Source organism: Sceloporus undulatus, chromosome 3 (genome assembly GCF_019175285.1).
Source record: "Sceloporus undulatus isolate JIND9_A2432 ecotype Alabama chromosome 3, SceUnd_v1.1, whole genome shotgun sequence".
Classification (NCBI taxonomy): domain Eukaryota; kingdom Metazoa; phylum Chordata; class Lepidosauria; order Squamata; family Phrynosomatidae; genus Sceloporus; species Sceloporus undulatus.
In genome coordinates this window covers 190,022,050-190,045,732 of record NC_056524.1, presented here as the reverse complement: position 1 = coordinate 190,045,732, position 23,683 = coordinate 190,022,050, and the positions used below count along the sequence as shown (strand labels likewise).

Genomic DNA, 23,683 nt, shown 5'->3' with positions numbered 1-23,683 from the left:
ATCTATTCGATTTTTAATTTTTTTCCATTTTATCCTAACTATAGAAAGTATCTTACAGTGGTCTAGTGCTTGCTTTTTAAGAAACTAAGTGATATTTACATGGATTATTTTCCAATTGTTTCAAAACAAAGATCTATGTCAATGTTGCTTTATGCACATTGATGCAAACTTAGAAAACATTGTCTCTGCAGTATGAAAATAGCAAGTAATATAAAATTATTACAGCATTTATTGGTTAGAAATGGAGTCAGAGCATGGTACCTTGTTTTTATAAGTAAATCATTGATTGGAACCACATGAGATTGTTAACAAATTTAGCAGCAAATTAAGATATAGGCCAGATTGAAATGTGAAGATACACTTATTTCAGATGTCCTACCTGCCTTTTAAAAAGAGATTTCAGTTAAATGTAACTATCATCACTTTACATCTCAATCACATACTGCACTGGGATACAATTTCTAATCCTCCCTCCATAAAATTCTAATTGTGCTTGAATCATCCTAAATGTAATACAGTATGATACGTTTTACACAATTGCAAAGAATGTTTTATTACAATTTACATAGTATGATACGATAACACAATTTTGAGCAAGAAAATGTATTTTACCTTTTGAAAGAAGAAATGTAAAAATTAAAATTTGCAAGCGGTTTAGGAAAATACTATGTTCAAATATAGAACACTTAATTAGGTGTGTGTTTTTTTTTAAAAAAAATCTTCAACATGGATTTTGGAGCATGTCTATCTTTTCCACTTTGGATGCCTGTATGATGGTAGCTTGCATGTTACTTGGCAACAAGGAGAAATATTTTTGGAAATTTGCATGTGAATGGAAGCCCATGAGAATATGGGCCATTTCTGAAACACAGAGATCAAAGGCTGAGAAAGCTGTATGTTTATAATATGTATACATGTATGCATACAGTATTAATTTTGGCCCAAACTCAAAAACAATTAAATGTGTTATGAATAAGCTATAAACCAGAATATACTTCAGGTACATCTTAGGTTGTGTACACTTGTTTCCCCACAACTAGCCATCTCTGAACTAACAACCTACAAGTGAATTTTAGTCTTAAGTTGTGTGTCAGCTGGGCTGGGTAAGAGCAAAACCATGAAAATGAACATATCCATGTGTTGCTCCATGCCTGCACGTTATCTGTGTGAAGATAGGGACCATATACTTCTGGTCTATTGAACCAATGTGAGACACTGTATGTAAGCAGCTCAAGTCTGGTTTGTTTACTCCATGCATTGGATTGCAATCTCCTTTGTGGACTGAAGGAAATCTTAAAAGCAGCTTGTGAATTTGGTATTGTTAGCAAAAGTAAACAAAGTTCAGACTATACACAAAGACTTCCCACTTGCACTTTTCTAGATGAGGGTACGATCATGATCCTTGAGATCATGTGGTAAGTGGTCACAGGAACAGGGCTGCTTATGTATGTGAAGATGCTGTTTGCGGTATCACAACAAACATCTTAATCTAATCTATATATGTATATATTTGAGGGTTTGCTTTGATTTCCATAAAAATAAAATATTTAATGCTCTGAGATATTTGGGATTCTAAAATATTTATGGGGGATCTTTTGTAAACAGATTTTGAACTTTAATTAAAAACATTATAAAATACATTACACTTCATTTCCCAGCCATCCTTTCAACAAAAAACAATTGCACTTTCCTTCATGGCACAGTAATGCCTTTTTCGTCCTTCTGCTTTCACAAAAAAAAAAAAATATTTTAGAATATTGTTTGCTTATGTACAATGAGTTGTAGCCCTCTTGGAATTTTACTAGAAAGATGTGAGTTTTTCATTAAAGCATAAATGAAAGTTGTGTTTTGACCATAACAATCATGTTTTCATCAACTTAGTAACTCAAGCATTTTTCTTCCCAGAAAAAACCCAGATTGCTTGCTTTGGGGTCTATATAAAATCCATATTTAAATGATCAATTTGATTAGTAAGCAGAATATGTTACACATTCAAATATCTTTTTTGGTAACAAATCTACCAACACTATTATTTCATCTGCCTCTCTTTTGTTTCCCAATACTGGAAAAATGCCTATGCAGTGTTCCATGATAGGAAATTGTAGGCCGAGTACCCACCATGTACTATTGAAATCTAAAGCATAAAAAATCAGGATTCTTGCGTAACAGAAATGTTTCTGAAGAAAGCCGTTACATAATAATTTTTCCAAAGGAAATAATTCGGAGTACAATCCATTCAAAGTTACACACTCTCAAACTGCAATTGGGAGAGTTATACAAGTGCTCTAACATCCTCACATTGAAAACGGTGGGAATTAAAAGTGTTTTAATTGTGGCTGTTTCATGCCCAAAGTGTATAATTAAATGAACTTTTTAAATGTTACTCTTAAAATTGTATAATTATACAGCACTTTCATTCAGTGTTCTGATTTGTGTACTGAATTTTGTACTGAATGGCAATTAGGATGGTTGGATATTTTATGGTGCAGCTAAATAAAATTGCCAGGCTCTGGTGAACTCTTAAAAAGCACAACACATTATAAAATTTCTGGCACAGCGTGTTAATAGTGTTTCTTTAAGATTGAATTACAAAAGAGTATTAAATTGTGGCAGCTGCCAATGTTATCTGACTCTTTTCTTCTTCTCCCCACCCCAAATATGGTGCCAGAACATATAATTGTAGCTGTTGGGTACCAACAGATAAAAATGATATCTAAGAGAGCTTAGTGCTCCTAGCTTTGACCCTGTCAACTTTCAGTGATTAAAGGCATGTCCTGACTTTGGGTGGCTTTTGAGTGCTCACCAGTTAAAATGAGCAGAGGTCTGGAGATGAATATGATTTTAAATCAGAGGTGCCAGCATTTCACTGAGATGCAATCACTTGGCTTAATGCTACAGCACATAAAGGCAAGTATATACACATAGTCACATCTTAAAGATAATTCATGGTCTTGGACCATATGAAAAATATTGTGCTTTCCTCAAGATATTTATGTGCTGAAAATGGCACTATCCAACCCAAGCATTTCTGGAAAATTAAATGTGTAATGAAGACCTTTGGAAACAAAAGACTTGCTTTCTTTTCCCTTCACATAAATAACTGGACTGAGATACTCAGGTATGAAGAAGATGGCAGTTTGACATTAAAATGTTTTCTTTTAAAAAATGATTGTGGGTTAAGGAACTTGGGGGAGAGTAGTTTTACTTCACCTCTGCTAACATGATTTTCTATCCTGATTTTTAAAAAATCTTTTACATCCCACACTGGTGAAAGTTGAATAAAAAGTTGGCAAGGTGTACATTTAACACCTTGCTCCTGAAAATTAGTTCATAGGTACAAAGGCCTTTTTTGGTACACATGGTGGGAACAGAACGCTTCCTCAGTATTGTCAGAGTAACATTGCTGACAGTCGCCTGCTCAAATGACCAAGATCCTCTTTTTTAAAAATTCCACAACACTGGGTGTGGATGTTTTTGTTTTGTTTTTTTGAAGAAGGCCTTAAATTCCATGTTTTATGGACTTAGTTAAAGAAACCAGAGTTTCCATCTTCCATGCTTTTTTGATTCAGTTTTGGATTTTTGCTTGGGAGTTGAGGAGTAACTCTCCTGGGAATAAGGCAAAGGTGCAACCTGAGTTTCCTCAATAGGATGAAGTTTTCTCAGAACTGGCTGAAGTTTGTCTTCTTGCTGCTTAAAATCTAATTCCACACTAAATAGTGGAGGGAAAAAAGAAAACCATAATCAGTTGATAAGAATTCTTATTAAGTCAACATTTATAATGAGTGTGACAAATTAAAGACAACCAAATATCTCTTTCAACACATCATGTTGACAAGTAATAATTATTAAATAGTTCAAATGAACTATGAAATATAAAACATCCTTTAAATATGTCAGTTAAATATACAAATATTAACAGCACCCCACAGGCTTATATACTGGACCATTGGTCTAACCAGCAGTAGTACACCTAAGTTTTAGGTATAAAGGTTTCTAGTCCTAGGAGATTACAGGAACAGAATATAGGATATTTTTGCATGTCCAGTACCACTCAGCCAACACCTTTCTTTATTGAGCCCCCACCTTCCCATATTCAGTTGCAAGATACTCTTTGCTGTCTGCATCCTGGAATTGTCTGTCATTATGTCTGTACTGAAAAATCTGAGCCTGAATACCACTATTAATTTCAAACTAGAGTAGTTCCATTGAATTCTGGACAGTTTATCTATAGGTTGACTCACTGCTCAACAATATATTCAGTAGATTTATTCTAGTTGGGAGTGTCCAAATGGATTCGGGTCACAATTATGTTACAATCATGTGTGTTTGTTGAGGAGGCTGAGAGTAAAGACAGTCCTTGAGATTTAGAAATTGTGTCCTTTTCCCTAAGGTTATCCTAAATTCTAAAATTATGGCCCGATCTAGACAGGCCTTTGAGGTGCCGTCGTCACGTGCGAGGGTTCCCTGGTGGGTGGAGCACCCACACAGCTGGCAAACCTTGGATGTGAAGAGGGCGCCGCAGCTGCAGTGTGCCCACCAGACGCGGCGTGTAACGGTGATGTTGCAGCTGTGCCGCCTTCAAACGGGGAGGCGCAGCTGCGACGCCTCCGTGCCGTCGCTGGCACTTAGGGGTGGCGGAAGTGCACCGCAAAAAGGAGCCGCTTCCCGGTGCTCCTTTTTTGCTGTGCAGGAGCACCACGCAATTTGGTTGCTGTGGCACTCCTGTGGAGCAAATAGAGGCACAGGGGACGCACCTTTTTCTGGCGGTGTGTACCCCGTCAATGTTGCTTCTGTATTGTCTCAAGCCATGTGCACAGCATCAAAGTATTAAAGACTGAAGTAATGTTACCAAAATTCTAGTGAAATGTTGAAATGTAATGCCATATAGTGAACATATGGATACATGTTGTGTTTCTGGAATTTGACTAGGGATAAATTAGTAGTCTTCAAACATTTATAACTTTGTATTAAGTAAACATGGAATGAGGGTGATCTTACTAGCTCCATTTCCATAGTTATATGTTACATAACACATGGAAGTCAACTATGTGAAGATGAGAGGCTCCTCTATGGACACAATTTTAAATATTGAAAGTCAAGGTTCTAAAAACTGTAGAGAGGTGAAAAAGATACAAGAGATTCTCCTCTTCAGATAAATCACTCTCTATGTGTAGATTTAAGGAGGATGGCAAGTCTACTCCCCCACTTTCACACACAGAGAGACATCTATAATATCGGAAGACGCTTAACTAGATAATTACAATTAGGCCCCATGATAAAGGTGCACTGCAGTTATCTTTGCCCTGGTTGTAAATTCCACTTGAGGAATAAATTTTATTTGCTAATTTTAAAGGTAAATTTGCTATTACTGGAGATAAATGAAGCAATCCCAGTACAAGTAACTAATATTGGAATAGACAATTGCCTCATTGTTCTTTATAGAATTCTAAATGTGAAGCCCGTTCATGCAATCAAATGATAGTGTCTGATTTTTATGTATTTTTTAAAGTCTATGAAATGTTACAAACATACTGAAATAATGACCTCTTTGCTGTTTCTTTATCTTTGCTGTGTGTAACTTAACCCAACCTTGAAGCTCAGCCAGTTATAAAGATAAAGCTAGCCAGATTGCTAGAATGCTGTGATAGAATGCTATCGCATTATCAAACAAAATTTCAAAACATAAAGATTGCAAGGGAGAAACAAATTCAAAACTATTACTCATTTGAAGGTTTAAAATTGCCACATAAGAATAAAGTTAAACTCATAAAATATGCATCCTAAATTGTAAGTAATATGTGCTGTATAAAAAAGCCCTGCTGGCTGCCCTGCAGTTAAGGGAGGGGAAGAAAAAGATTTGGAAGAAATTACAACTCAGAAATCAACATATATTAGTAAAATACATTTCAGATTCAATTTATAAAAACAAAGAGGCATGACTTCCAGCTGTAGCAAAGGGGTAATTAGTAATGGAGTGATGCACAGCAACCTGGGAAATAAGATAATATTTTTTAATATTTAACCCTGCTTGTTTTGTGGAATGATAATGGTTTGTGGCATGTTCTGCTACTGTTGATTTTTCTGGCTGGCCCAGTCTTCAGTGTCTCTTGTGTTCCTTGGTTTGCACACTGCATTTGATGGTCCCTAGCTAGCTTGTCCGCAGCTGCATGGTATGCGGTAAACTCCTGCGGCTGTGAGAGGGTCTCTCTGGTCCTTGGCTTCACCTGGGCTGTTTGAAAACATGGAAATTCTGGACCATGCCAACCACTACCATGTCAGGATGCACAGGGAAGCCATTGAAATCCACAAACATCTGGATAATTTCAACCGGAAAGAGGAAACCCTTAAAGTGAACAAAATTTGGCTACCAGTCCTGAGGAATAGCAAAATAAGGACTCAGCAACTGCAAATGGGAAACCAGTCAGAGTCAGGGGCTTTCCCAGCAGATAATGATCACCAATTAGCAGACACTAATCCTCTTTTGCATTAGCCTGTCAGCCTGAGGCCTGCCATCAGCACAGAACAATACACATGCAAATCACTCCTGCATTCCCAGGCTCACACAAGTATATATAGACACACTTTTTCTAGGCAAGCATTCTCTGAAGATGCCAGCCACAGATGCTGGCGAAACGGCAAGAAGAAAATCTTCTAGAACATGGCCACATAGCCCGAAAAACCCACAAAAAACCATGGATGCCGGCCATGAAAGCCTTCGACTTCACATTAGAAGGAACCTCCTGACAGTAAGAGCTGGTAGACAGTGGAACACACTCCCTCGGAAAGTGGTGGAATCTCCTTCTTTGGAGTTTTTTTAAATAAGAGGCTGGATGGAATCTGTCGGGGTTGCCTTGATTGTGAGTTCCTGCATGGCCCTTGTGGTCTCTTCCAACTTTATGATACTATGAGTCTACACCTGTGAGCATGGTGGGACTCTTGAGAAAGCCCTCCTCTACAGATCTAAATGTATACTTTGGCTTACATAAGGAGATAAAAGTCTTTCAGACAGTCAGGACCTAAGCTGTGTAGGGCTTTAAAGGTCAGAACTTTGAATTCTTCCAGGAAAGAGACCAGTAGCCAGTGCAGCTGGTTTCCCAAATAATCTTTGGATCCTAAGCTACTTTGAAGATAATTTTAAAGATAATTCAAAGAAAAGGCTTTTCTATCACTCCTTCTTGCTTCCAGCCATTTGTACCCTTGGATATGATACTCTTTTTTGATTGTTGGAGCCCCTTCTGATCAATGTACGATGGAGGCGTTAAGAGCTGCTGCAGAGAGTCTGCCTAAATGGATCCTAACAGAATCAGGTTCACAGCTATTTTAGTCTTTACTAAACCCCCTATATTCAATCCTATATTATTTTGCAGGGGGTGTCTTCTACTTTTCTGGGAAGCTTTTAGTAGAGTAGCATAAACTGCAGGGGAGATTGGGAAACTCTTCTTCTACGGACATCATTAATTTACCACAGAATGCCAGGTCTATATCTGTTTCTTCAGTTATAGACATCTCCCATGGTGTCAGATTGAAACATGTAATTCTACATTGGTCTCATCCTTCCACCCCATTTACTCTCAAGAGCACATTGGAACAGTGACAGAGGTGCTTTGTTTTTTCATCTGTTAAATTCTGTTAAATTTAACAAATCTGTTACATTTTGAGTACCAAAATGCTTACAACAGCTCTGCTCTAAAAGCTAATCAGAAAATCTCTGATTAACAGATTGCAAACAAGGTCAAACTCAAAATAGGTTAAGAGTGGGATTCAAGCCATAACTGACAAAGTTAATTTTAAAAATATGGTTAACATCAGTAAGAAACTAAAGACATCACTGTATTCTTTTCTTTTTAAAGAAATAAAGCTATTAAAATCTAGATCAGCCAATTCCATTGTTTGGTAGCTAACTTCCTCCAGTTGTGGAGCCACATGGGTTTTTTCTAGTCTGCTGGGAGGCCTTACTGTCCCACTGTTGCTAGAAACCAGCTACCAAAATCCCAGTGATCATGCTGAGAAACATGGTGCTCAGGGACTGCACAATTTATTCCCCAGCAGAGTTGCGCTAGAGGTAGCATGCTGGAAACATGAGAAATGCATTCCCAAGGCATCATGTTTCCCAGGAGAAGAGGTTAAGATGGGCCATTTGGGAATCTGACCTAACAGCTGCACACATACATTAATTACTGGGATCCACCAGCTTTAAAAGAATATTTAACTTTCAGCTACAAAACCTGCTAAGTATTAAGGCTAGGACACTCTTTCTAAATCAATTTCAAACCACTTGTGGCATAAATGAAAGATGTGAACAGCTAGGAACTGGGCAGTTGACTTTTGCTAAGTGGAATGGATTGCTGTATGATTCCTGATTTCATTTCTAACATTCACATTATTGAACAAGCAAATTTATATTAAAATCTGCAGTGATTTAGCTCTGAACTGTTGGAACTGCTACAGTGATAATTTACAACCACCCAGCAATACTTGTGTTCTTTGGTTTCCAAAAAAGGTAGGTGATCATCCATAAGGCTTGAATCATCAAACTCATATAGGTTTCATGTGTACAAGAGATCCCCCTGACAAATGTCCAGAGGGTATACAGTGTCCCCGCATCAACTGTGGGCTTGTCATCCATGTTTTGAACTTCAGTGGATGGCAAGCCCTGGCTTTTTCAATGGGAGCACGGACACCCCCATTGAAAAGAATGGGACTTAAGGTCCTGCATTTTCTGCTATCCATGGTGGTGGTGGGGTCTGGAACGGACAACTGTATTCCCAAATGTCCAGGAAAATGTTTTGGATTTGATGGTTAATGGACAGTTTCAATGAATGCCAAAAACCATCCTGTCACAGTGTGTTTCCTACCTTCTAAAATTCTAGTTATTTGCCTGCTTCTTTTCTTGCCAAATCTAAACACCTTCCAGTTCCAGCATCTATATGAAGTTGCATGCTACATGGTATTGTTGTTGTTAACTGTCTTGAAAGTTGACCTCAACTCATGGTAACTCTGTGAATGAGACACCTCTAAGCCATTATATCCTCAACAGCTGTGCTGAGATCCTGTAGACTCAGGACCATGTCCTCATTGATTAAGTGTGTCCTTCTGGTATCCATTCTTCCTCTCTTCCTACTGCTTTCTACCTTTCCAAGCATTATCGTCTTTTCTAGTGAATCATGCCTTCTCATGATGTAGCTGAAGTATGACGGCTCCAATTTTGCCAACTTGGCTTCTAGAGAGAGTTCGGGCTGGATTTGTTCTAGGACCCATTCATTTATCTGTTCAGCTGTCCACAGTACCTGCAGAACTCTGCTCCAGTATTACATTTCAAATCAGTTGATTTTCTTTCTATCAGCTTTTGTCACTGTCCAACTCTCACATCAATACATGATGCTATGGAAAATCTTAACTTTAGTATTCAGTTATATATCTTTACACTTCAGGATTTTGTCCAGTGTTTTCAGGGCTGCCCTTCCAAATCCTAATCTTCTTCTGATTTCTTGATTGCAATCTCCTTTCTGATCAATGATTGGTCCAAGGTATGGGAACTCTAACTATTTTAATCTCCCCATTTATGTAAATCTTGAGTGATCATTATTTTTGGCAATGTTCAGTAGTAAGCCTGCCTTTGCATTTTCTTTGATTTTCTTTAGCAATTGTTCCAACTCTTCTAGAACATGGTCACATAGCCTGAAAAACCCACAAAAAACAATTGTTCCAAGTCTTTGTTGTTTTCTGCTAGCATTATGGTGTCATCTATATAGCTTGTTTCTACCTCCAGTCTACATTCCACTTCCCTCCAAGTTTAAACTTCTCTACCTATATTTTCTGCATACAAGTTGAATAAACAAGGTGATGGATGCAGCTTTCCTTGACTTCCTGATTAGGAACCATTCTGTTTTCTGTATTCTCCTTTAATGGTAGCTTCTTGTCCTGAGTATGGGTTATGCATCAGGACAATCCAATGTAGTGGCACACCCAATTATTTAAGAGCAATCCCTAGTTTTTCATGATCTATGCAGTCAAACACATGCTGATTTTCTTCTGAAATTCTCTGGTGTGCTCCATTATCTAATGAATGAGTGAAATGTGGTGCCTTGTGCATCTTTCTTTCCTGAACCCAGCTTGCACCTCTAGAGTGTCTTGTTACATATATGAAAGGAGCCTTTGTTGTAGAATTTTTCAGCATGAATTTCTTTGCATGAGGGATTAATGTAATGTTCCTGTACTTACTACAATCTTTTGTGTCTAATTTTTTGGGAATAATATCAGACATTTTCAATCCTTATAAAGTTGAATCTTCGCTATCTGTCATGTTCTTTCTCAGCCAAACTGTTAATTTAAAGGGAATCCAAGTAGGATCATGGCTTACTAAGTTATTACTTTGTGGCCACAGTGCTGGTTCAAGGCTATGTGTTATAGGGCTGGCATAAGGCTATGACAAACTGCAGTTGGAACCCACAAATGTTGCATTTTTAGGCTCTTACCTAGAACAATCCAGTTGCTGTTCACATCATGCCAACAGATACTGCTTTGTGGGAAATGTCACATGGTCTGTTACAGAGTGCTTTTGGGAAAATCAGATTTAGTACAAGAGACCATACATGTTCAAGAGTCAGTATTCTGTGCTTTATAAACACAGATAGAAATGTTTTGCTTACTACATTACATTTTTGTTAATGTACTCTATATTTCAGAAATTCATGGTGTCACCATAATTTGAGGGGAACTTGAAGGAGTGTGCACGTGTGCACACACACATTTTAGACCAATAAATAGGGTCTGAAAGCTTGAACATGGTGAACCTTGAACTGGAACACAACAAACAACTCTTCTGCTGCAGAATTGGGGGTTAGAATTAAGGTTACTAAGTTCTGGCTCCATAATTTTATCACTGAGATATATAGACATGGAGCAATATTTCATTTTTAAAGATCTTATTTCAAATTGACATGCATATTACATTTACTAGCACACAGTAACAATAATTAACATACTGAGAATCATATCCATAATTCAACACCTGTCTTTCACAGACAGTTTGTTAGCTGCCTTAATTTACTACAGCGCACCCTTGGTTTATGCAAGGGATCCGTTCGACCCCCCTGCGTAAGCTGAATAGTGTGTAAGCTCAAGTCCCATTCAATTGAATAAGGCTTGTGCTCGCGGCGTGGGAGAGTGAGCGCGCCATGGGCGCGCACACCATTCATTCTCCCGTCGTGTGGCTTAGGCGTAAGCTGGAAGCTGCGTATGGGGTGCTCGCCTATAGTGCGGACGCACTGTACAAACATAGCCATTGCCTTCTCTCAAGAAAGATCCTGTATGACTAAATTACTGGACTAGATCTCTGCTATCCGTGGTGCATGATTCCAGGCATTTACTATAGGATCTCATCTGTGGGAGTCTGTCCTTCTGAGGCAATAGTGGCCACATTGGAATAAACAAGATTCTGTCAAACAGCTAGAAAAAGCTGTTCACTATACAACCCAGGACAAAACCAAGAAATCTAACATGCAAAACTAAGAAATCTACCTCCAGGTCTTCTCCACTTTTGCTGCCCACTAATTCTGTTCCTATTGGACCATTTCCCACTTAAACCTCTTACTGACTTTAGGAAGAAGCCCTCTGAACAAACCTGCTTCACTTTAGGTTAGGGTTAAGCAAAGTGCAGCATGCCAGATATTGTCAAGACTGCAGCTCCCTGCAACTGGGTATACTGTCTAAGGCTGATAGAAATTGCAGTCCAGTATCTGGAAGACTGTACTGTACCCAGTCATTATGTATGTATTTCTTTAGAGAAAAGCAGGCAAATGGCACATTGAACTTTCTGTTGCCTACCCATCTAGCATTTGGCATTTCCATACACAAAATCAGAATTTTGTGTATGTGAGGAAGAAGCCAAAGGTGCGTGAACAAGAAACAGATCAAGATATATTCTGGGAAAGAGGATGGAACTATTTAAAACATTGCTGTATCATTTACCTAGATATTGTGCCTTTTCATTGTATCCTTTTAATATTTTTTCATATTTAAAGGTTGTTCTCTGTAGTCTGCATTAACTCAGTTGAATAGGCATTACTTCAAGAATTACTGTGTCCAGCTTTGAGATTTTAAAACTCTTGATCCTCAAATCTCTTGAGCAAGTAGATGCCCTATTGAGACGTAAGTGAGTAGTGATTTTATATCATCTAATTAGCTTTCATCCAGTAAGACATATTAACTTTCATTCGCTACTCTGGACTGGAAGGCTGCATTTCACAGATTGTAATAATCTATTTTCAGTTGAGCTCAGATTTAAGTATCAGGAGAACATAATATCTAGGGTAAAATTAAATTACTCAATAAGGCAAATACATTTTTTAAAAATCCAAAGGAATAGAAAATAGCCAAGTTATAGGTTAGTTCAGCATTCACTAATATTTCTCAAAAACTTCCATTCCATTCTGGTTCAATCAGTTTTTCTCTGTAGAAATTAATCAGCAGCAGGCTTTAGATAAGAAATCTGTTCTGAACCTGAAATAACTTGAATTAGCTTATAGAGTGCCTCTTACTTTCTGACTAAAGTTAGCTTATTAACGCTTTAGATGGTTATTTCATTAAGATAATTCATGGTAAGTGCCTAAGACTGGGTTACAGAATATTAAAGAAAAGATGGTTGTTAAGTAGGAGCATAAACAACAGTTCTGTTAGGAAATAATCATAGGAGGACTATATTTTAGCGTTTGAAAAAGCAACTCTGGACACAATAAGAATTGCACAATTTCTTCATACACATGCATTACTTCTCAGTACTTAAGGTGTGAAAAGAGAAATACCTTGCTGTATCTGGATAACACTAATAATGCACCACGTTTTTGGTGTGTTTGTGTTGCGTTAATCCTATTTGATAGTACAACTCCTGTATAGTTTCATAAACTATACACAACATACCTCAGGGCCCATACAGACAGGCTAAAATAAAGCTGCTTTGGGTCACTTTGGAGGTATGCTGTTTAAATGATGCATGCATCCTAAGAGGCCAGAAGCCACGCCAAAGCCACGCCCCAGTGCTAACGACTGGAACACAGCTTCTTGCCTCTTAGGATGCATGCATCATTTAAACAGCATACCTCCAAAGTGACTCAAAGCAGCTTTATTTTGGCCTGTCTGTATGGGCTCTCAGTTAACAAAGCCCCTAACAAAGAAGCCCCTTTTTACAAAGTCTTTTTATGGGTCCCCACCCCTTCTCTTCCTCATCCTCAGTGTAGTTGAGTGATTTTTTAGCAGCACTGACATTGGGAGGATGGTGAAAGAGGACTGGAGAAACACAGACTGTTGGTATTGAGTTGCAGGAGTATTTATCTACAGTAAACAGTGCAGTAAAACATGAGCTGGAAATGAATAGGATTCTCCTCTAGCTGAATCCTACTGCAGCGTCTGTGCCTGTGTACAATAGGTAAATAGTTTTCTCCAGGATTCTTTACTGAGTATGTATAATCAGCAAAAAGAAGGGGGAAAATGGAATGCAGAGTACAGTGTTACCCCGGGTTACGAAAATAATTTGTTCCGCCGCCGCTTTCGTAACCCGAAAGGCTTTCGCAAGCCGAAAACCCATAGGCGCTAATGGGGAAAAGCCGCGATTTGGTGCGAAAAAGCGCCGAAAAGCACCAAAATTTCTTTCGTAACCCGAAATAACCTTCGTAACCCGGAACAGTTTTTTTCAATTGGATTTTTTCGTAACCCGGAAATTTCGTAAGGCGGCGCATTCGTATCCCGGGGTACCACTGTAGTTTGCCACACCAGCTATCCCTAGCATGTTAAAAAAAGAAGCTTACAATAAGCTTTGCCACAAGAAAGATGGACTGACCTGATTGTTTCACTTCATATGTATACAGTATATTATTTATTGTTTTGTGCCTTCAAGTAGTTTCCAATCAATGTTAACCATAAGGCAACTCTATCATGGGATTTTCTGGGGATGAGAGTGTGTGACTTGCCCAAGATCACCAGTGGGTTTCCGTGGCCGAGCACAAAATTGAACCCTGATTGGTTTGGAATAAGGAGTTTGCTGAAACATACTGAAGTGCTCTTCTTTTTCAATGGTGTAGGAACCTATCTCTCTTCTTTCTGTGTTATTTCTGCCTCCAGTACTAACTTTTCTGTTAAAGAAATGATGTCTAGGAACATATCTGCTTTGTTAACTGAGGTATACCTGTAGTTGATTCTGAGTGGAGGATGTACTTGATCTCTTAGTTTTGTAATCTTTGCACTAATGGGGATAGATTTTCTTTCCTTGAACACTGCAGGCCAAAACAAAAGAATAATATTATTGCATCCATTTTATGAAAAAGTTTAGGGGCTTTATCTGTTTCTTATGAATAATTTGAAAATAAATGTCACACCAGTGAATTACAAATTTAACACTGCCTAAAACTTTTCATAACCTTTTAAAAAAGGATTCAGCTAGTTACAAGGGATGAGGTGGGGTGTTGGAATGTTTAAAATTACAGACTAGAGGCACTGATTGTATTATTGTATTCTGTTTTGACTACAAGCCAGTGCATTTATCAGTATCTTCTCATGAGATGTTTAAGAGACAGCACAGTCTCTTGCTATCAGAAACAGCTGGAACAATTGTTTCTGTAGATGTGCCCTTCCTATGCAATCCAAGCTCAGTTGCATTATTTTGTGCATATGCTCCTGAATTTAAAATTATTGCTTGTGGACAGAGTTCAATTGATAGGTATCTTTTAGCTAGACCAGGTGGATCCTTGATTGAAATTTCTACTGTACCAGGTGGATTGATAATAGGATCCTATTGAAAACAAGTTCAGAGGGTATTCTTTTTTTACCTTTCTTGTTTGAACATAATTACAAACAATTTTTGAAAAGCCCCCTCACTTCTAAAAGTGTGGTATATGGGCTGGGGGGAGGGAGGGAGGAATTGGGGAAGGGAGCATTTCTCTAACTAGCATTAGAGAAATGCTAGTCCAAATTCTGTTATCTATCTATACTCAGTCACTAGCACAATTCTTTAAATTTGTCAAATAAGTTATTTTGATGCATAATAAAAGGAAAAAATCCCCAGATTATTTGAAACATTTGAAATCTTCATCATCCATGATATGGTCCTTAATTAGACTACAGCTATTGTGTCATGCCACATTAATATTCCGAGAATACCATCTTGAGGGCAAAAAATTAATTACATTTAATTATTTCTACATTTCAGTTATGCTGTACTTGACATTAGTGGATGCAGTTGGGTAGTCAGGAGGGCAATAGATTTATTGCTGTAAAGCTGCTTTTGCTAACTCACTTAAAAACAGTTTAAGCACATGCTACTTCTGCACTATGATTATGTTCCTGAATGTATATGCAGCCTTTAAAGCACTTTTTTGCTGAGTGGTAAAACTTAGCTGGCTTGGTAAAATAAGAGTTTTCATGAGGACAAATCTATAGTAAATAGTGGTGCCAGAGGCTAATTGTCTTTCTCCTTCCATCTGATTACCTTTACCTTCAGAATCTGGTTTTCCTCTCCTATCTGTATCCCCCCATGGCAGGCTTTATTCCCTTATTTGTGGAACTCAAGTCTTCTCCTTATTTTACATGAATATGCTGCCTTTAAATTGTCTGTGCATGCATGCATGCATGTTGGACAGTTGTGGGCCAGGGCAGGGAGCAATAATAGATTCTGGAGTAGAGTGAAATTTGTTGGTTAAAAATATGAGAAATGTGGCTATTTAAATGAGTGTGAGCAGTGAAAAGAAGGATCCAGATATCAACTGTGGGGCTGACCAAATGTGTAATCAGCCATCCGCTATCTTGTGTGCCTTCAAGTCTCTTCTAAGGTATGGTGAGGTTTACCTGGCAGAATTTATTTGGAGGGTTTTTCGCTTGCCTTCCCACTATTTTATGTTTTATATGCTTTTTTATTTATAATGTTTGCCTGCAGTAGATTGTAGCATTAAGATAAAGACTTAAAATAACGGAACATGTTTCCTTCTCAGCTTAGAGCTCACATATTTGATGTGGTGCACAGTCTCTACTTTCAATTTCCTCTTCATCTAACATGGGCCACTGATGGCAATGGAACTCAATCACCGTAGTGGCTGATGCCACCTTGCAAAAGAATTACCTGTTAAGCCAGGCAGTGTCTTAGCTGAAGAGTTTCTGAGGTACTGCAGATTGGGGAGCCAGAGAATAACTGCATTGCATTGCCACTTATAGAGGCCACCACTGCTTCTCTCAACACACCCCATGACCAGGAGAGTGCTACATTTGTCATTTCCCAGTACCTCAATCTGCAGCACCTGAGAAATAGTTTGGTTGGGGCAATAACTGGATTAAGATGTTGGTTTTTTTCGGGGGTGTGTGTGTGTGTGTGTGTGTTCATGTTTGGTCATTAATGAGTTTCCAAATTTATGAGGCTGTTTTAAGTTTGCTTACAATTTCATAAATATAAAGATGGCAGACTTGATTGTCAACACAGGACTAATGATTAGGGAAATGCTTAATACAGTGCACCCTCTCCTTACGCGGGAATCCATTCTGGATCCCTCCGTGTAAGGGGAATTCCGCATGTGCTGGAGCCCCATTGGAAGTAATGGGGCTCGCGCCTGCAGTGCACAACAGTGTGGCGGTGTGCATGCGCCATGGGTGCACGCACCATTTGTTCTTCCGGGGCGTGGGATGGGCTCTTCCAGCATGGCTTTCAGTGTATGCATATGGTGCGACCGCTTAAAACACAGGCGCGCTGTATATATTTAGGAAAAGTTCAAAAATCATATGCCCAACATCAAGCATGTGAAATAAATACAAAGTGCCCTGAGGGTGGTAGGCTTTGGTCATTGTAGAGAGGAAGAGAATACCATCTGCCACAAAGACCAAAGAAAAGACATACAGAAGTGTACATTGGACTTACACTTGCATATATCACTATCAGCCATTATGTGTGTTTAGATTATATTTGTATCAGTTTGTATTGATTTTTTCCTTCACAGAGAAAGCACATTATTTCCCCATCTTTAGAATGAAATGGTACTTTCCAAAACAGTTCTACCAGTTTATCTACCATTCATGTGACCTAGATTTTAGTATAGTTGATTCAAAAGTGAAAACAATAGAAATGAGATAGTCATGGAACCCATAATAATGACCCATTTGGCCATAAATGAATGACCATAAATGAACAGATAATTAGTAGTGTTTATGCTTCAGTCTTGTAGTGAGCCAACCATTCTTTCTCACATCTCCTACATTCTTAGGATGTTGATATAGGGTGGGAATATGCTAGTGCTCAATTCATACTGACAGGAGGTTACTGCTGGCAGGGAACCGTCTAATTAACCATTTTGTAAGCCGCTCTGAGAGCCTTTGTGGCTGAAGAATAGGGTATAAATATTCTAAATAAATAAAATAGTGTTTAACAGCCATTTCTCCTTCTCTTTCTCTAGAGAAAACTGAGGAGATAGACTTTAAAAAAAAAGAAGGAAGAAATTGGCAAACTTTCTCACCATAATCTTACATGATAACTAGCCTTTAATGGTTTCTTCATTCTCAGTCCCCGAGGCATGACAAACTAGTTTTTGTCTTTGATTAAAACAATATATTTATCTGTACAAGTTTCCCCCTAGAGATCGACTCTGTTCCATCTGGCTAAGTCTGGTGTCTCCCACTGTAGTAATTTTGAAGTGGGCAGTCTTGTTAGTTTGCTCCAGTGAATCCACAAAGAGCTGTGTAGTACACCTCTAGTGTTATAAGAAGGAAGAGGGCTCTGTGTTGATATGCTGAAACAGACAAAGAGATTATCCCCTTCAAAACTTCACACCTGGCTTTTAGTCCACCCACTGATCTCAAAGCTATATAATACAAAACAGTTTTGGTACATGAATATGCACTTACTTCCCTAAGTTCTCCTTTGAGAAGGTGATTTGCAGTGAAAAAGCATTAGAAAGAATTTCAGCCCTTTTCCCACTTAGTGTTCCAGAGTTACATTTCTATATGGATAGGATTCTGGAACCCTTGTGGGGCTAATAGAAATGAGAGCAGCAGAGGTGATTTCCAGGGGAAAAGGACAACGTTTTGGCACTTGTTCTTAGTTCTGGGTGCACTCTTTACATTACGAAAATGCAAACATTTTGAAGATGCAAACAGTTGCAACATTTCATGTAGCTGGAAGTTTTACATTTCTACATTTACCCAACACTCCTATAGTAATACTGTTTTAGTTTATATTAGTATAAATATAACCCATATAACACCCTAATGTGAGATTAAATTTTAACAAAAACATAGTTGTGTGGCTAGAGATCAGATTATATTTGATTTTCTGTTATTCTTACCTAATCTGTTCATCTGCAACTGAAAAAATATAGAACAAAATCCAACTGAAGCCAGATTCTGCCCTTAAGAACTTCTAATGTTAGAATATCTCATTTCTTGAATGGCTTATATTACACAGGAGAACAAATGAGATAGCACTAGGCTCTCCACAACACAATCGATAGTGGACCAATTTATGCTTGATGGATTGTGCAAGCAAACAGTGTTAATACTTCGGTTTTTAAAAATAATAAAAATGTAATCTTTCTGTCCTGAACATATCTTAAGATTCCCAACTGCATCCATTCTATACACTACCTAGCTAGTTTAATAAGTTTATTTCACAGACAAATCCCTCCCCACCTCTTGGTCTAGTTATCTCTGTAATTCTTTCAATGTACTGTGACAGATGTTTAAAAATCTTCTTCAATCTCTTTCTCTCATGCAATAGTATCGTGCTACCTGTACAGAGTGTGATAAAAGTAGTTAAATTCTTAAGATAATTTAAATTGTAAAGTAAACAGTGGGTGTATGTTTAGCACGTGTGTTTACATGCTCTCTCTTTTATTATTTGCTTATCTCGTAATTTATCCTGATGTTTGTGATTATGAACAGTGTTCGCCACTTTTGTAGAAATTTTATTTCCTTGGGTATTCTGAAGGTGACTGGTATTATGAATAGTTACATGTTAATAAACACCTATGGTGCATACTCACTAAGCAGTCATGTTTGAGGTGGAGAATCCTATATTTCATCATGACAATGTGTTGTAGACAGCAGTTACTCTTTCAGCAAACATGAACAAGGAGCAAAGTAAGTGCATCCACTTCAGAATGTTCACCTGTACTAGATATACACCACAGATCTCTCATCTGTACCTTCTAAAAACTATAATTTCCAAGCCACAATGGAGATATTTATAGGATCTGTTCACTTGTGCTCATGTTTATCAACGTAGCCCTAAGGCTTAAATAATACTTAGGGGAGGGGGGTAACATTTTCAGAATGCTGAAGTCGGTTTTATACAGATTTCTGCAAACTGCAAGCGCAAATTACACATCAGCATCTTCCTCGCATTTTTCTTCTTTCTAGTATTTGAAGTATTCTATATATTGGATTTTATAGTACAATAAACATTAATTTTCTGGCTTTCTGTGCGTTCGTGCTGAAATACCAATTTAAAACAGCAGCTTGCATTCAATCTTCCACTAGAGAAAAATAAAATCACTTTTGCCCATTTTAAAAAGTGGGAACATGAGAATGATTAACCTACCTATAGATTATACATGCACTGTTCCTGCATGTGTCACAGTTAGATGTGTCTTGACCAGTCCGATATGAAAGCCTACAAAGATAAGAACATACAATTAAAAGTATTTGTTTCCTCTTTGGTTTGCTTTCATTTTCTAGAACAACCAACATATTATTTCTTTTCCCATTTACTGTTGGTTGTAATTTTACGTCTGTCCTTTGAAACACAAAAACACTGTCAACTTTACTATCTAAGGGCAAGCAGTTTGTTAAATATAATGGGCCACAAGTGAAATATGCAAAATGAAAAGTAGGCCCATGTATAATTTGTTTTCTTTAGATAGTCATACTTCTCATGCAGTTTTTTTGCTACATTTTCCCCTTAAAAGTAATATTTCCTGCCTAATCCATCAGGTACCTATTGTAGCCATGAAGAAAAGCATTACCATTTCTAAATGTTCAAAGTCTTTTAATAACAGTGCTTTATTATGGAAGAAGATATACAAACTGCTCTTATAATTTGTTTTTGGTTACTTTTTCAAATTCTATGCTTCCTTCTAATATTATTTCTAGAACAAGACCTAGATATTTGTTGCATTATCTCATTTTTGTGGACCTTCTGTTGTCCACTTGTAGTTTAGTGCAATCTTACTACTGCAATGTTGTAATATAGGTGATTTTTTTTTAAATTCAAGGCTCCAAGGTTTTATTCCATATTATTCAAGAGTTGGCATCAGATCTAGCATTTCAACAGAGCAGTGCAAGCAGGTGAAAGAGTTGACTAAACCAGCTGAAAATTTAGTTGAGCTGAGTTGTACAATCTTGGTCTTTGGAAATGTTTCATATGGCTATGTGTGTCCATGCCCATATATACACAATATTAGGAGAGGGTCCAGTTGGAGCTGGATTTTACATCTGTGCATAAATTCTTATTCAGACAAGAAGAATAAGATATACTGCATGAACAGGAGGTTTGTCCTTGCCTTCATGTATCTCCATGGAGGTCTCGCCATTTCTCCATTCAGATCTCTCCCTCCATCTGGAAGTGTTCATACTTCTGCTTCCCCACTGTCCCAGTGTTTGTACCCATAGGGCAAACAGTACTTCATTAACTCTTTTATCATGAAATTATGCATTTGGGTGTTGTGCCTTTAATACAAGTAGATTGTGTCAAAATTTATTCCACATCATATGATGTGAACAGAAAGTTTAGGATCACTGTATATAGGATGTAATTACTATTAAAATGAGATTTGACTGCTCATATATATTAGTTTTGTAAGTGTAGTTATTATAAGCTTGTTCTTCTTGCCTAACAATCATTTCAGTTTATTGTGAAATGAATGGAAAATGCATTTCAGAGTCTTTAATGAGGGAGATGTCCTGCAAGAGAAGAATCAAATCTGTTTATCATATCAAGGAACTTTGAAGTTTTTCCATCTAGGAATATCTTTCTAACTGCCTTCTTTGCCCATTTTGTGAGATCATGTAGGGTTGTTGATCCTATGTCATTATATGCTTATCAACTGAAAATTTATGTGCATCTGCTAAACTTTGTCTGCAGTGTTTTCATGACCATTTTGGACACCTATATCCGTCTGATGATGCTAGAGAACTGCTACTGCTTAGTATATTTATACATCCAAAGGATATTGGTATGCAGGCTGAAGTCCATGCACTCACTTGGGCGTACATCATATTAAAATCAGTGGGATTTAACACGAAGTTGGAAAAAAAGAGTGGGGGGGGGAGGTGGGTTGTATTCGCTATCACATCATGTGGCTTCAAAATCAGTGTCATTCAGAAAACAGAAAACAAAGGAATACGCTTAATTTTCTTAATTAACAGGATCATCCATTTCAAATCCAGGGCAGTATCCAAAGAACTGTGAAAGTGGTACTTCAGATTTTTTTCTCCACAAACAACAGCCCACCTATGCATCATCATCATCATTGTCATTACTAAAGTACTCTCAGTGTGTGTACAGAATGAAAGGGAAAACAGTCTGAACTGAATGATATGGGGAAACGGTAGAAGGAAGAAAGTGATATATGATTATATTATGTGATGAGACATCTGTTTTTGAATTGAGGAGACTTTCAAAAGCAGCTTGTGGGTTGGAATAGGAATATATGAAGCTGCATAGGTGTGAGCTCATTGGTCCATATATTGCTCCGAGCATCTACACTAATTAGCAGCAGTTGTCCAGGATTTTGGATGGATATTCCACAACCAAACCTAGCATTATTGTTTAACCTAGGATCTTTGGCATAGGAAGAATGTGCTCTACAACCGAGGTCTGGCCAAAGATATGCTAGCTATTTAAATTCAAATATTCCTGTCTTAGGGTGAGCTTCTTTCTTCAGATGAAGCAGAAGACTAGATCCCCAACTCCAGTATTACCACCAACCTATTAACTGTTGTTCCATTTCTCTCTCCTCTCATTCTACTTGTAGGCTTATCTCATGCATCTTGTTGGCTACTGTTAGAAGCATGATGCTGGACTAGCCAGTGTAACTGTTCATATGTTGTAATACCTGCAAGCCATGTCAACTGCAGCTCAGCATGGACTTAGTGTATTTAGAATCATAGAATCATAGAGTGACATAGGTGGAAAAGACCACAAGGACCATCCAGTCCAACCCCCCTGCCATGCAGGAAATCACATTCAAAGCATCCCCAACAGGTGGTCATCCAGTCTCTGTTTAAAGACCTTCATGGAAGGAGACTCCACCGCTCTCTGAGGGAGTGTGTTCCACTGTCAAACAGCTCTTACTGTCAGGAGTTCCTCCTAATATTGAGGTGGAATCTCTTTTCCTGTAGCTTGCATCCATTGTTCCAGGTCCTGTTCTCTGGAACAGCAGAAAACAAGCTTATTCCCTCCTCAATATGACATCCCTTCAAATATTTAAACAGGACTATTATATTTGTCAAATGCAGAAATACATACATCAAAGTAAATACATATTATTGTGTATATATTATTGTCTACTCCAACAATTATATAGGCATTATATATAGGCAAGTAATTTATAGACTCACAGCAGGCAAGTAAGAGGAATTTAGCCCTTTCTTCTTATTTTGAAATCCTGAGTGTTTAATGAACCTAATATTTGGTAGGGTAAAATTTCTATTGCCAAATTAAATAACAGGTTCTAAGAGAGCTGTTCACAGAACTGCAGCAGGTAAAATACTGATACTCTAGCTTTTGAAATATAGATAATTATCAACTCCTCCTGAACACTATTTGCATTTTTTTTTAAAAAAATGAAGAAAGATGAAAATATGTACTTCATAAGCTATACAATGAGCCTTAATTCTATCTTCTTCTGGAGAAAAAAATTAATTCACAAGGAAAATTGGAGAATGTCTTGGTCAAACAAGGAATTGTGCACTCAAAACAGCTGTTATTTTATTAATGATATCATGTAAACTTAATTTTCTAATGCAGTGACCACAGCAATTAATTATAATGTAAACTTTTACCTTTTTTGGTTAATGATCATTTTATATAACTTTTGAAATACTTGAAAAATTTCCTGTTTTTCAGTACTTGGGTGGATAATAGGAAAACACCTACAAACATTTGGCCAGACTCTGATGCAACTGTTGTGTCATGCTCTACTAGTGATTCCATGTGTACAGTATTTGGATAACTGCACTGCCACATGAGATCCATTCAGGCAGCCACTGGGAATATTATTGTCTAAACTGACTCATGTTAGTTCTTCTCAGAGGACGATACGACTATAGAGTAGGATGGACAGCCACCATTCATTGGGGGACAACATTTACCCTCTCCATTAGAACCAGAAGTGACTAGGCCATTTTGGTTAAATACTATTTTGCACCTAAAACAGGTTGGGTGATAGTGGTGGGATAGCCTTTAAATGGCCGAGTCTTGTGGCAGTATGGTTCCCCCCTTTTTCTTTCTTTTTATAGAACTGGGGTTTTGGGGCTTTGTCCAACTCACAGGATCTACAAGCGGTTTGTCTCACTATTCTCAAAGAAAAACTAAATTCTAACGTTTGAGAGACTAAGCCTTGTTGAGGTCTTTCTTCCGGGATACGATGGGTCTGATTATGAGATTTCTTTTACAAAGTTGGTTTGATAGAACTGTTCCGAGTTGCCCTTCCACCAT

General features: G+C 37.8%; 2 protein-coding genes across 6 annotated transcripts in view; one reads left to right on the top strand and one right to left on the bottom strand.

The window, feature by feature from the left end:
• Positions 1–23,683, top strand: part of DOCK1 (dedicator of cytokinesis 1) — a 511,572-nt gene that overhangs the window by 198,012 nt on the left and 289,877 nt on the right. The window lies entirely within an intron of this gene.
• INSYN2A (inhibitory synaptic factor 2A) overlaps positions 50–23,683 on the bottom strand; it is an 84,039-nt gene continuing 60,405 nt past the window's right edge. For both annotated transcript variants that reach the window (XM_042460992.1, XM_042460993.1), the window contains 2 exons: positions 19,565–19,636; positions 50–3,709 (listed from right to left, as the gene is read on the bottom strand). In XM_042460992.1, coding sequence (XP_042316926.1) covers positions 3,526–3,709; positions 19,565–19,636 — 256 coding nt within the window. In that variant the 3' untranslated portion in view covers positions 50–3,525. The remainder of the gene's footprint in view (positions 3,710–19,564; positions 19,637–23,683) is intronic.